General features: G+C 50.0%; 1 protein-coding gene across 2 annotated transcripts in view; it reads right to left on the bottom strand.

Annotated features, from left to right (window-relative positions):
* Positions 1-13,983, bottom strand: part of negr1 (neuronal growth regulator 1) — a 109,892-nt gene that overhangs the window by 35,911 nt on the left and 59,998 nt on the right. For both annotated transcript variants that reach the window (XM_029145586.3, XM_029145587.3), the window contains exon 4: positions 13,669-13,800. In XM_029145586.3, coding sequence (XP_029001419.1) covers positions 13,669-13,800 — 132 coding nt within the window. The remainder of the gene's footprint in view (positions 1-13,668; positions 13,801-13,983) is intronic.

Raw genomic sequence — 13,983 nt, 5'->3', positions numbered from 1 at the left:
TATGACTGGTTTCCTACTTCTCTCCATTAATCTAGAGAAAAGAAGGAAAAAATAAAAGGTGTGTACATTACAGTTTCCCCTCCAGCCTGTTGGTGGCGCTGTGGGTTTACTGTGTGTTGATGCTCTGTTGTTCCGCGTCCTGTTCTTTTCTATTACAGGTGTGTGTTGTTTCACTAATTTGTGTGTTGATGCTGTCGTTCTAGTTGCTAGTGTGTCAAGCCTGGTTTGTGTGCTTTTACCTGTTTGCTCCTCTGACCTCCAGCTCGTCTCGTCACCCACGGTTTGTACAGTAAGTTTGTCTATCTGTGTTCCTGCTCAGCAGTGATTTTGAATTTTCCAAATTGTTACTTTATTTCTTCTCTGACTGTGGTTTGTTAGTAATTCAGACTTTAGATTAGTTGTAATCCAACTTTTATTTCCTTCCTATTCATGTTTTCTTTAACATAAATTCTTTCTTTTCTTAAACTATGTATTTGCAGCCCTGGTGTGAATTTTCATTCTGTACTTATTAAATCCTTGAAAACCAACTCGACATCCCCACTAATTGTTCTTGCTCTTGGGTCTAACCTGTTAGCTATCGTGTTTGCGACAGAACACCCAACTGGATTCACAACCATTTAACATACAATACAAGCAAAATGACCTTGTGCCATTTATGCAGATGAGTCAAAGCGTGTGAAACACAGAAAACCCTCCAATCGCAGGGTCAGTCTGCCTGCTAGCAGTACAGTAAATTACCCAAAGTAGGATATGTATTATTTATATTCCCGACAATGAGCCTTCCAGCCAGTGGACTGTGTCTAGTACAAGGACTTGGCTGAGTTCCTGCAAACCTTTACTTTCAATTGCATTTGGAGGTGTTCCTAAAGGATGATCCCAGTATGGCCTGCTGCAGCTTTTCTGGACAACAGTCCCTTGGCATTAACTGCTATGAGACTGCCAGGGTTTTTATACCCTGCCTGCCTTGCTGTGGAGCGTCATGAGGCTCAGTGAGGTGACACTGTGCTCTCTAGTGATGGATGCCTGTCCACCAATGTTTTTCAGCATCCTAATCAGCATGTTCATATGACAAGTGTATGTTGATTTTCTGTCGTGCATATGGATGCAATTTATTCTTACGTTTCTTCTTCTCTGTGTGGACTGAATAATCGAAATGACTTTAGGCGCTGAAATAAGCGACGCGCTTTGCAAGGGCTTTTCCTGCTCATTCATCACTGCATCCCCCAGCATGTTGGGAGTATTTGCAGACCTTGACTGGAAGTCTGTGCTTGCTGTGTCTGTGTGTACAAGGGTAGGCATGCTGCGGGTCTGTGCCTTTGAAATTTCAAAACTTAAAGTAGCAACAGTTTTATGGCAACAGATCAGCATCTGTTTTAATCACAGCCACCAAGTAGCAATCACTCAATAAGGACAGCCTGCAGGAAAGCTACAGGCCTTGCCAGCATAGTTATAGAAGGGATAGAAGAATGTTTGTTATTTACTAATGTGCAGCACTTAAAGTAAGGCAACACAGAGATGGCAATTGTAACTTTGCAGCATAGATGTATAAGCCCATAACAAGTATGACAAAATCAATGCTGTATGCCGACCAACAGGCTTAGTGAATTCTTGTAATCCTCCATTGGTGTCATTGTGCAGAGCCATTGATTATCTGACTACTCTGAAAGCACCAGGGTGACCTGGCTGCTGCAATGTACAGTTACTAGGAACGTGGACATGGTGTCCAAGGTGGTGTGTCAATACTTGAACCATCACACAGAGCTGCAGTCGTTCACTCTAAAACTGGGGAACAGGCCATTGACTAATTGTCTGTTTAATTTTGCACCTTGCATTTTGATGTGTTCTCTTCTATTAATGATCATCAGTGGATCAGCTGTTTGCCAGAAACGACACCGTATTTTGCATTGACATCTTCAGTCAATCAGTTAGACTCCTGGCCAACAAACGCTTGTGTCAGTAAGCAGTACAAGCCCTACTGTTATGATGTAGCTGAGGAGCGGTGGCTACTGTATGAATATAGTGTAAAACCAGATTTCTTCTCAAATGATGCCATGTCAAACCAGGCATATGGCCCATATATCATCATATATCAAGGGGAACTCTCCTGAAAGTTCACCACATTACAGTTACTTTTCTGCAAGTGTGCAGAATAGTCAAATACCTGTTTGGACAAGTTTAGGAAGAGAGAAAAATATTCCCCGTAGCTTTGTAGGTGGTCAGAAACGCCATCTCTTTATATTTATATCAATAATATCAAGTTCTTCCAATTTAGATCTTGGCACTGGGATCGGTTAAGATGGATCACAACCATAAAATCCAGTCTAATCCAATAATTCCAATTTCTACTTGATGGCAAGTCCTATATCATCATATATTGTGCAATACAGCATCAGGATTGGGAAAGGAATGCAAAGTAGTGCACTAAAAATCACAACGGCCCAATACTCCAGGTAATTTAGTGTCTAGAAAATGCTGTGGTGGTGCTGTAAATCATGCCTGCAGTCATGGTGACTACACGCTACACCAGACAGAGGTGAAGGCTTGGATCCAGAAATAGTAAAGGCACGGTAGAAAAATGTGTGCAGCGAGGTCCAGCCGGGTGACAAATGACCATCCGTGGGTCGATCACAAAGCGACTTCCATTACCCGTGGATTATGCAAAGCTTAGTATCAACATAAAAATGATGTCTCCAATTCAGCATCCTTCTAAAATGTATTGTTATAAGCATGCTAATGACAAATAAAATGTTTGACCTTCTCTCCATCTAATATTAATAGTCATGGTTTGTTGACAGCACTGCACCTTAATGTACAGGGCTTTGGTGGGTTGCTCGCCTTAAGCAATCCTCCTGCGACTATTAATGATTAATTGGTGTGCTTCAAGACTGAATATGATTTATTTAGCTACAAACTATTGTTTGCCAGAAGAACTTGCAGAATGCAGGCTTTTTAATTAAAAGATCAATTAATAACCCCACCTCTTGAGCCAGATTTGAAAATGAGTTTTCGTTGCAATTAAGAAATGGACTCATCAGTGCATAACTTATCAGCTTACACGCAAATAGTGTTCCCCACTGCCATCTGCGGGCTTCATTGTCCTGTTTCTTCGTCAGTCAGGGAGGGTTCCACTGCCAAGATTTATTAATTCATTAAGATTTCCATTCAGAACAGCTAAAGAACATTCTGTTCCTTTATTTCTGAAAATGCAATGCATATAAATAACTGGCGTTGCGTGCAGGAAAGTGTGGGTTGACAGCGCCAGGGATCTGTGTGCAATGTGAAATGGTAGAAGTACACAGATCCTACCTGTGTCAATATCTACTGTAGTTAGAAGGCTCATTAAGTTCCCTCCAATTGTGAAAACTCCTGAAACATGTTATAAACAGCTTGGTGCGCGGACGCGTTCGACGCCTTTGTCTTGTGCCAATGTTATAGTTGTTTTGATCAGTCACCAAAAATTGCAAACCACGGTAAAAGATGAAGTCGCAGTGTGTCAATCTGTTTTGAAGAGGCACTAGCAAGACCATTTATTCTGCAGAAGATCAAGACTCCACTCATTTATTCATGCCCTGCATGCAGCAAGGAATCCAAATAGCAATCAAGATAAGAGATTTGCAGAGATGTAGAGAGATGGATTTACATCCAAACAGCTCGAGGGGTACTGGCTTTAACTCTACTTAGGATTGGATCAGAATCCAATTGTAGGAAGCCATCTTTTTTGAATTGTAAGCCACTGTATTTCAATGGATACTGCAAACTGTCGACAAATGCTCAACTGAGATTTTGTGCCTGATGTTAAAATATTCGCAATAACATATTATATTGAACTGAATGAAGACCTTCTCTGTCTTTGATCTAGTAGTAAAATGGACCACTGCACTGATTCTGATCTGCACACATGCACATGCTATTACTGTCGCCACACTTCTCCCATAGTTGTTTACTCCATTGTAATTGTTTGGTCCTAATGATGAGTGCCCTGGCCATGAGAGAGCCGGTTTAGTTTCCTATTTATTTGAGGTGGTCAAGAATCCCCTGACAGAGTTGTATGTTGAGGTTGTATCTACCAGAGAAAGGGCCTGAATTTCAAACAGGTCCAGTTGACAGTGCTTTAGAGGGAAAAGCAGGATGTGAGCAAACATCAGACAGGGTGCTGTAAAAAAATGTGCAGAGCTCCTGCTATAGCACGCACACTGCCGAATTTTAATTCTGCTCAAAAATCTATCAACAACACCACTGTAATTGCTGACAGCAGTCCTGACGTGCAAGCTGATAATTAATTAAAAATCTGCTGTTTTGTTCGCCAATTACTGTAAGCAGGAAAGAAACGGAGGTGCTCTTCTTTTTATAAACTCAGCCACGATGAGCAGAATGCACAGCTGCGGGGTAGAGCAGGAGGAAGGAGGCGTGCGAATGGCTGGGAAACTTGGAAGCACACGGGGCACAGCTTCATTCTGCAATGCAAGGGGAATCTTCAAGGAAAGCAAAGCAGGCTGAAGAGAGAGAGCGATGCCCTGGTATAGTTTAAAGCTCAACCCCAGACCAACATATGAACATGTAGGATAACACTGTCCATAAATGTTGCTCCAGTAACTGTTTATACATTTATTAGTCAAAGTATATGTTCACATAACAAACAGAAGACAGACGGCGTGTCTTAAGTTGGGGCTTTCCTCCACCACATGGATATTTTAACATCTGTGTTGCCACCATAGCATAAACTGACTAACATTCTTACATAATTATTTCCTGCATATTGACTTGCGGCAGCTTTGCGATCATCACATGGACGGAGACAGACAATCGGAACATCTGGTGCGGTTTCAAGCAGCTTTAGCTCAAGCATGGGAAACTGTGACGAGCAAATAAAATGTAGCACGAGACAGTTGGTTGTCTGTGTTTCTTCAGCGTGTGACTAAGGTTTGTGCAAACTGTCAAATCTCATATTTCAACGTGAATGTGCTCAAACACTGCTGTGTCACTCATTCAATAAGCAACAGACAGCTCTCTCTAGAGGAAGAGACCTCTTCTAAACTACAGAGGAAGGTGAGACACCGTTGATTCCTCAGCTTGATGCAGGAAAAGGCCTTTGTTATTGTTTTATCCATACAGTATGTAGCAGCAGTGGATGCTGCCATGGCTTCATTAATTTACTACACAATGCCTTTTATCCCAGGCGGAGGTGATCCATGGTGGTTTCCTTCCCATTCATCCCTCTGACTCAGCCACCTAACATAGATGTGATATTTATGCCTTTGAGTCACAGTGTGCAGTGAGAGTTTCAGCCAATAACTGCACCCACCTGCAGTGAAGATGAATATGTAAATTTGAAAAGTAGGTCGGAGATCAAATTTCATCAGGTAAAATCACCTCTGAAATATCCCTTTGCCAAGCAGGGCTTTTTAGCCAATCTGATTTTAGCGTGACCTTCTGGATGACTGCCATCATTCAGGTTTAGCTGATAAAAGTATCCAGTCGCTATTCTTTCATCACTTAAAGAATAAAGACAAGAGATGCAGGCCGGCCGGTAATTTAATTAATGCTGTCTTTTGAGCCTTGGAATATTTCAAGCAGAGGTTACATGTACTGGGTTTAACACTTGGATATTACTGCACAGTGACAATGCGTTATCATATCATAGAAGCCAAATAGCAGGCTTAGTGTTATAGAAGGCCTAGCGTTATTAAAACTCCAAACAAGCCAGAGCTTAATTTTGTTTTCATTACTTCGGTTTGCTTATTTTAATTAGTGGCCTTAATCTGCAATTAGCCCAGAGGTCAACTATACTCTGAGTTTGAAAAAAAGGAATTGTTTTGAAAGCAAAGTGAAATTGTCTGGACATGTATTTAATTAGACTGTTAGCCCATGAAATGTCAGTGTCAATCACTGCTATGCTGTCTTATTAGAGTGATAAAGCAGAAATAGTGCATGCAGGAGGAAGTGATATGTGCAGCCTAATCATATTCTGTACTGTATACAGTATATATGTCAGGTTCTGGCTCCGTTATCAGGTTTATTTTGAAGACACCTTGTTTTTCGGTCATATCATCATGTTTTGGGTTCCAGTTTCCACTTCCTGTCTTTATTTTGGTAGTCTCCCGGTTTCTGTTTTCGGTTCCAGCTTTACTTCCGGTCCCCATTAGTCACACCTGCTCCGTATCAAGTGATCACTTCTTGTATTTAACCACCACCTGTTTCCTCAGTTCCCCGCCAGATCGTCGCTCGTATGCCAGACATCCATTCCCAGCACTTAGTTATTCTATTCGCGTGTTTTTGATCCTGCTCTGTTTTTGACTTCTGATTCTCGCCTGCTCCCTCATCTGTACTGTCGCTTGGATAACTCTGGATTAACGAACCTGACCGCTCGACTACGAGACAGCCTACTCCCTTACGCCCCGTGACTGACTGTGTATGATCCGGACCGCCTGTGATTCTGCAATAAACCGTTTAACCCTACGTTCTGCCTGTGGTCTCCGTGCTGTGCATGTGGGTCCTTTCATCCGCCGTTCCGTGACAGAACGATCTGGCCAGACTTGGACCCAGCCAGCACTCAGCCGTCGCCCAGGTCAGTGACTGTTTTGTTTCTTGGTTTTTTTGGCGGCGAGTCTCCTTCACCTGCGAGGAAGTATGGAGTTCACCTGCGCCGAGCTACCCAGCGACCTACGCGTTTATTTTCAAATCCTCGCGGAGGATTACCGACGGGCGGTTAACCCGAAGAACCAGCGCAGCGCCGTGGAGGTGGCGATATTAACGCTGGAGGACGATGACAGTGTGTTAGAGCGCCCCAGTGTTCGTCGCCTCTATGAGCGGCTGTGCGCTAGGTCTGATGAACTAAGCGACGCGCTCCGCACCACGCCAGCGCCGGTCGCACCGCCGAAGGTTTCGGTTTCCTTCTCCCCGCCCCGTCGGACCGTTGTGTCTGCATCAACCTGCCCAGCTCCATGTTTGTTCCGCTGGGAGGATTCCCTGCATTCATGCGGTCCCCCGTCTCCAGTTCAGACGCGAGCTGTTCAGTCCCCAGCTCAGTCGTGTTTTGCCCAGTCCCCAGCTCAGTCGTGTTTTGCCCAGTCCCCAGCTCAGTCGTGTTTTGCCCAGTCCCCAGCTCAGTCATGCTCCGCTCAGGCTCCAGTCGCCGTTCAGCCTCGCCACGCTCACGCTCTAGTGCAGCCCTGTCACGTTCAGGTTCCAGCCCCAGTCCAGTCGAGTCCAGTCCAGTCGAGCCCAGTTCAGGTCTCAGTTCAGTCGAGTCTAGTCCACGTTCCAGTCCAGTCGAGCCCAGTTCAGTCTCCAGTCCAGTCGAGCCCAGTTCAGTCTCCAGTCCAGTCGAGCCCAGTTCAGTCTCCAGTCCAGTCGAGCCCAGTTCAGTCTCCAGTCCAGTCGAGCCCAGTTCAGTCTCCAGTCCAGTCGAGCCCAGTTCAGTCTCCAGTCCAGTCGAGCCCAGTTCAGTCTCCAGTCCAGTCGAGCCCAGTTCAGTCTCCAGTCCAGTCGAGCCCAGTTCAGTCTCCAGTCCAGTCGAGCCCTGTTCAGTCTCCAGTCCAGCCGCGCCCTGTTCAGTCTCCAGTCCAGCCGCGCCCTGTTCAGTCTCCAGTCCAGCCGCGCCCTGTTCAGTCTCCAGTCCAGCCGCGCCCTGTTCAGTCTCCAGTCCAGCCGCGCCCTGTTCAGTCTCCAGTCCAGCCGCGCCCTGTTCAGTCTCCAGTCCAGCCGCGCCCTGTCCAGTCTCCAGTCCAGCCGCGCCCTGTTCAGTCTCCAGTCCAGCCGCGCCCTGTTCAGTCTCCAGTCCAGCCGCGCCCTGTTCAGTCTCCAGTCCAGCCGCGCCCTGTTCAGTCTCCAGTCCAGCCGCGCCCTGTTCAGTCTCCAGTCCAGCCGAGCCCTGTTCAGTCTCCAGTCCAGCCGAGCCCAGTCCTGTCTCCAGTTCAGTCGAGCCCAGTCCTGTCTCCAGTTCAGTCGAGCCCAGTCCTGTCTCCAGTTCAGTCGAGCCCAGTCCTGTCTCCAGTTCAGTCGAGCCCAGTCCTGTCTCCAGTTCAGTCGAGCCCAGTCCTGTCTCCAGTTCAGTCGAGCCCAGTCCCGTCTCCAGTTCAGCCGAGCCCAGTTCCAGTTCAGCCGAGCCCAGTTCCAGTTCAGCCGAGCCCAGTTCCAGTTCAGCCGAGCCCAGTTCAGTCGAGCCCAGTTCAGTCGAGTCCTGTTCCGGCCCCAGTTCAGTCGAGTCCTGTTCCGGCCCCAGTTCAGTCGAGTCCTGTTCCGGCCCCAGTTCAGTCGAGTCCTGTTCCGGCCCCAGTTCAGTCGAGTCCTGTTCCGGCCCCAGTACAGTCGAGTCACGTTCCTGTTCCGGCCCCAGTACAGTCGAGTCACGTTCCTGTCCCGGCCCCAGTACAGTCGAGTCACGTTCCTGTCCCGGCCCCAGTACAGTCGAGTCACGTTCCTGTCCAGGTTCCAGTACAGTCGAGTCACGTTCCTGTCCAGGTTCCAGTACAGTCGAGTCACGTTCCTGTCCAGGTTCCAGTACAGTCGAGTCACGTTCCTGTCCAGGTTCCAGTACAGTCGAGTCACGTTCCTGTCCAGGTTCCAGTACAGCCCAGTCACGTTCCTGTCCAGGTTCCAGTACAGCCCAGTCACGTTCCTGTCCAGGTTCCAGTACAGCCCAGTCACGTTCCTGTCCAGGTTCCAGTTCAGTTCAGTCACGCGCAGGTCGTGTCCCAACCAGGGGGCACCACCTGTCGTACAGGTGCTATGCACACCCGATCAGGCCCGACGTCTGATCCGTCGAGCTTGGCAGCGGCAAGTAGCCATGCCAGCTCCAGAGTAGATGCCGTTCCAGTTCCTGTCGGCCATGTCGCGGCCGTTCCTGTCGGCCATGTTGAGGCCGTTCTAGTTCCTGTTCCTGTCCCTGTCGGCCAAGTAGACGCCGTTCCTGTCCCTGTCGGCCATGTTGCGGCCGTTCCTGTCGGCCATGTTGCGGCCGTTCTAGTCCCGGTTCCTGTCCCTGTCGGCCAAGTAGATGCCGTTCCTGTCCCTGTCGGCCAAGTAGATGCCGTTCCTGTCCCTGTCGGCCAAGTAGATGCCGTTCCTGTCCCTGTCGGCCAAGTAGATGCCGTTCCTGTCCCTGTCGGCCAAGTAGATGCCGTTCCTGTCCCTGTCGGCCAAGTAGATGCCGTTCCTGTCCCTGTCAGTCTTGGGGTGGCAGTCCCGGCGCACCTCCAGGAGCAGGTCGCGCCAGCTGCAGTCCCCGCGCACCTCCAGGAGCAGGTCGCGCCAGCTGCAGTCCCCGCGCACTCCAGGAGGAGTCGCGCCAGCTGCAGTCCCCGCGCACCTCCAGGAGGGAGGTCGCGCCAAGCTGCAGTCCCCGCGCACCTCCAGGAGGAGGTCGCGCCAGCTGCAGTCCCCGCGCACCTCCAGGAGGAGGTCGCGCCAGCTGCAGTCCCCGCGGCACCTCCAGAGGAGGTCGCGCCAGCGGCAGTCCACCCGCGCACCTCCAGGAGGAGGTCGCGCCAGCTGCAGTCCCCGCGCACCTCCAGGAGGAGGTCGCGCCAGCTGCAGACCCCGCGCACCTCCAGGAGGATGTCGCGCCAGCTGCATACCCCGCGCACCTCCAGGAGGGTGTCGCGCCAGCCGCAGACCCCTGCTCACCCTCCCAGGAGGGGGTCGCGCCCGCCGCAGACCCCGCGCACCCTCCAGGAGGGGGTCGCGCGCCAGCCGCTAGTCCCGGCGGACCCCCAGGAGGGGTCGCGCCCGCCGCAGTCCGGCGGACCCCCAGGAGGGGGGTCGCGCCCGCCGCAGTCCCGGCGGACCCCCAGTCGCGCCCCCGCCGTAGTTCCTGTCGACCCCCAGGAGGGGGTCGCGCCCGTCGCTGTCCCGGCGGACCCCCAGGAGGGGGTCGCGCCCGTCGCTGTCCCGGCGGACCCCCAGGAGGGGGTCGCGCCCGTCGCTGTCCCGGCGGACCCCCAGGAGGGGGTCGCGCCCGTCGCTGTCCCGGCGGACCCCCAGGAGGGGGTCGCGCCCGCCGCTGTCCCGGCGGACCCCCAGGAGGGGGTCGCGCCCGTCGCTGTCTCGGCGGACCCCCAGGAGGGGGTCGCGCCCGTCGCAGTCCCGGCGGACCCCCAGGAGGGGGTCGCGCCCGTCGCAGTCCCGGCCGACCCCCAGGAGGGGGTCGCGCCCGTCGCAGTCCCGGCGGACCTCCAGGAGGGGGTCGCGCCCGTCGCAGTCCCGGCGGACCTCCAGGAGGGGGTCGCTCCCGTCGCAGCTCCCGCTGCACCTGCATCGGTTCCTGGCGGCCCGGCTCTGGCCGCACCTGCATCGGTTCCTCGTCGCGGTAGTCCAAGGAGGACGCCGCTGGTTCCTGCCTCGTCCTGGTCTCGGCTGCCGGACGGGTGGCCTCGCCCTCGGCTTCTCCTGGTGATTGGATGGCGCTGCCTCCTCCGGCGCCGTCCGCCTCGACTCCGCCACCGCCACGGCCGTTCGCCTGGGGAACGTCCCCTCCTGCCACGACGATGGCGAGGCCTCTGCCGCCGTTGCCCACCACGATCCTGGGACTCCCCTGCTGCCACCCTCCAAAAGAGGGGGGGGGTTTTCTGGGCCCCATGGGACCGTTGGGGATGGACTCTGAGCTTCCTGCTTCCGGTTTTATGAACTCCTGATTTGACCCTCCTCCAGTCCTCCCTCCGCCCACCCTGCTTGTCTGCCTTGAGGGGGGGGGATTCGGTCCCTCCTCCTGTGACCACCCTCCGCCCGCCCTGGTTTGGAGGGGGGGGGGGGCTTCCGTGGGCGCCGTGGAAGACGCCCTAGAGGGAGGGGTACTGTCAGGTTCTGGCTCCGTTATCAGGTTTATTTTGAAGACACCTTGTTTTTCGGTCATATCATCATGTTTTGGGTTCCAGTTTCCACTTCCTGTCTTTATTTTGGTAGTCTCCCGGTTTCTGTTTTCGGTTCCAGCTTTACTTCCGGTCCCCATTAGTCACACCTGCTCCGTATCAAGTAATCACTTCTTGTATTTAACCACCACCTGTTTCCTCAGTTCCCCGCCAGATCGTCGCTCGTATGCCAGACATCCATTCCCAGCACTTAGTTATTCTATTCGCGTGTTTTTGATCCTGCTCTGTTTTTGACTTCTGATTCTCGCCTGCTCCCTTATCTGTACTGTCGCTTGGATAACTCTGGATTAACGAACCTGACCGCTCGACTACGAGACAGCCTACTCCCTTACGCCCCGTGACTGACTGTGTATGATCCGGACCGCCTGTGATTCTGCAATAAACCGTTTAACCCTACGTTCTGCCTGTGGTCTCCGTGCTGTGCATGTGGGTCCTTTCATCCGCCGTTCCGTGACAATATACATAACATATATGACACATTGTGAGGCTTGATGCTGGCACTCTGATGCTGGTGCTAAGGCAGTGATCATCATGAAGGTAAAAAAGTGTGAGAAACGAAGACACATACTTTAAAATATATTACACATTAGTTTAAAATCTAAATGGTGCATTTCGCCTTGTTCACTGACAAGTGAAATACTAACACCTGCAGATTCTCCCAGGAGAACCCTTAAAAAGTTGCAAAGCTGATTCTGTCAGCCGAGTAAAACAGCTGCAAGCGTACAGTACGTGTCCACGGAGTGTAATGTTTTTAATAAAGTTCATTTCTTGCTTCTTGCTATGTAATTACGCTCTCTTGTGTGAATTTGAATGTCGGGGCACATCTTTATCTTAATTCGGAATACAGCACGCAGCGTCTCCATCAACACCCCACGCTCAGGAAGAATAGTGAATATAGCCTGATGTGTGACAGTGGAGCATGAATGATACAGTAGATTGGACTATAGACCAAATGCTTTGCTTCTTCCTTCACAGAGGGAGAACTGTGCCAGGGTGGAGAGAACGCAGTGAAGGGTGACCACCAGCTGGCTCAGGCTCTGCCTGCTGTGGCCATATCCACCGCTCCAATGGACAACTATAACTCATTTATCCTGCTCCCTTATCTTTATAAATGAGCCAACGTGAGTCTTTTATTAAAATACAACGGATCCACGAATGTTTGGAGAAGTGAAACACTGACTAGGAAGTGCTACATGACACAAAGAACCAAAGTGCGGTCTTTTGTCTTTGGGCATTTGAAGGTGTCGACAACCACAGCTGCCTTTTGCAGCTGTAAGGTCAGCGATGTGTTGTTTATGCAGGTCTCATAGGCACGCAGCACTTCGAATGCTAAACAGCGGCCATAAAAAACAAGACCTTTCATGTGTGAGGTGCTGCTGAGGCCAGATGAGTTGGACTCCACGGAGCTACATGTTGGCCGTAGCTCAAAGAGGGTGTCAAAAACAGAGGAATATTTACAACTAAAGCAGTAGCGCGGGAAGATTAACGCTGTGCAGACACAGGCTGCCCCATTACCTACACCGACTAATTACAGCAGGCACATCTGAATGCAGACTTGTCAGAGAATGACACATGTGTTGCAGAACTACTGCAGGAGACATTACATGTCCATTGGAGGCAAGCTGCCATCAACACCATCTAATTAAACTATGCAATGTGTCCTCATATACAATAAAAACAGGAAGTAAAAGAACCCTGTTATTTCATTTACAGTAGCATTCTGCCTGTTACAGCCCACCTCATAACTGGGAGCAAATACTGGCTCAACACTTGACCAACTAACTCAAACTATGCTGACTTTGTCTAAACCCTAAGTCCTGAATGACTGCTCTGGTCTGGTTTCGATACTGTACCCACCCACCCTCGCTGCCTCGCTCCATCATTTGGCATCTGTCTATGGCATGCCTTATCAATCACTGTGAACATCCCCTTTGTTCTGTTACATAAAGATGCTGCCAGCTGTCAAAGCACTTTTCATCCTTGAACCCATGTCTCAGAAGAGCTATAAATAACCGGCCTCTAAAACTCCACTCAGGCCCAGCTCATTAGCCAAGCCGGCATTACACAAGAATAATGGCCAGAGAGCTGCTTTTCTAACCAAGCCAGGATGAAAACTGTATTACCAACGAGAGGCGGAAATAGACTACATACATTAATGCATTGCCAAACTGTTTATGAAAGGAAACAATATTATTCCTTAAACTTGAATGATAAAAACCCGCATGATTGGCCTTCAGCATGTGTTTCAGTAACAGGGCCAGGAGGAGTGCTTTTCTCCTTCTCGCTGTCTGGCTGAGGAGCTTAGCCAAAAGTGAGATTTAGCACAGGGCATCCACGCAGGAGCCCCCGTGAATAACAGTAAAGCAACGGAGGACTTTTGAAAGGACTGAGAATGGCAATAATTGTCAAGCACCCATTCCATCTCATACTTAAGGGTGGTGATTTCCATGTGACCACAGCAGCTAAAGCCCGGTATCATTCATTAATGCCCTGGCTCCTCATTACTGTCTCCTCACACTTTTGAAAGACTCATTACCTGCATAATGGAATAGTGCTTAGAACAGTCAGACCTTTCCTTAGTGTGAATTAATCACCTACATGCACAGACAAAAAGGGAATTCTCACATTAAATATTAAGAAACTTTAGCTTTGTACTTTTTCAAACTTCGAGACAGTGTTCTTTCTTCAAGTGCACCATCAGGGACATGACCGTGGTATCATCGAAGGCTGCCCCGGTGCCTTTCATGTGTCTGCAAGGCTACTGTGCAAGAAAGAAAGCAAAGGAGAAGAAGGAGATACTTACAGTTGACTGTGACTTTTACTGTTTTGGTGTCAGGAGAGGAGATGTCATTTAAAGCGCTGCATTCGTAGTCTCCAGCTTGGTCCCTTGTGATGCCGGTGATGTTAAGATATTCGCCACTGTCATACTTTCTGGCTGGAAATAGAAAAATGAAGGCAAAGTACTTATACTATGTCTACAAAGAATACAAACACAGAACACAAGCACACACTCAGTATGTGTAGTAAATGGCCTTCAAGCTTAAGAAGAGCAGAAGCTGCAGCGTGCTGTAATAAGGTATTGCACTAAACTCTCCTTTACTTTCCCCTCGTCGTAAAA

Source organism: Betta splendens, chromosome 4, assembly GCF_900634795.4.
Source record: "Betta splendens chromosome 4, fBetSpl5.4, whole genome shotgun sequence".
Classification (NCBI taxonomy): domain Eukaryota; kingdom Metazoa; phylum Chordata; class Actinopteri; order Anabantiformes; family Osphronemidae; genus Betta; species Betta splendens.
The sequence above is the reverse complement of the archived record's forward strand: the minus strand, read 5'-3'. Positions and strand labels throughout refer to the sequence as shown.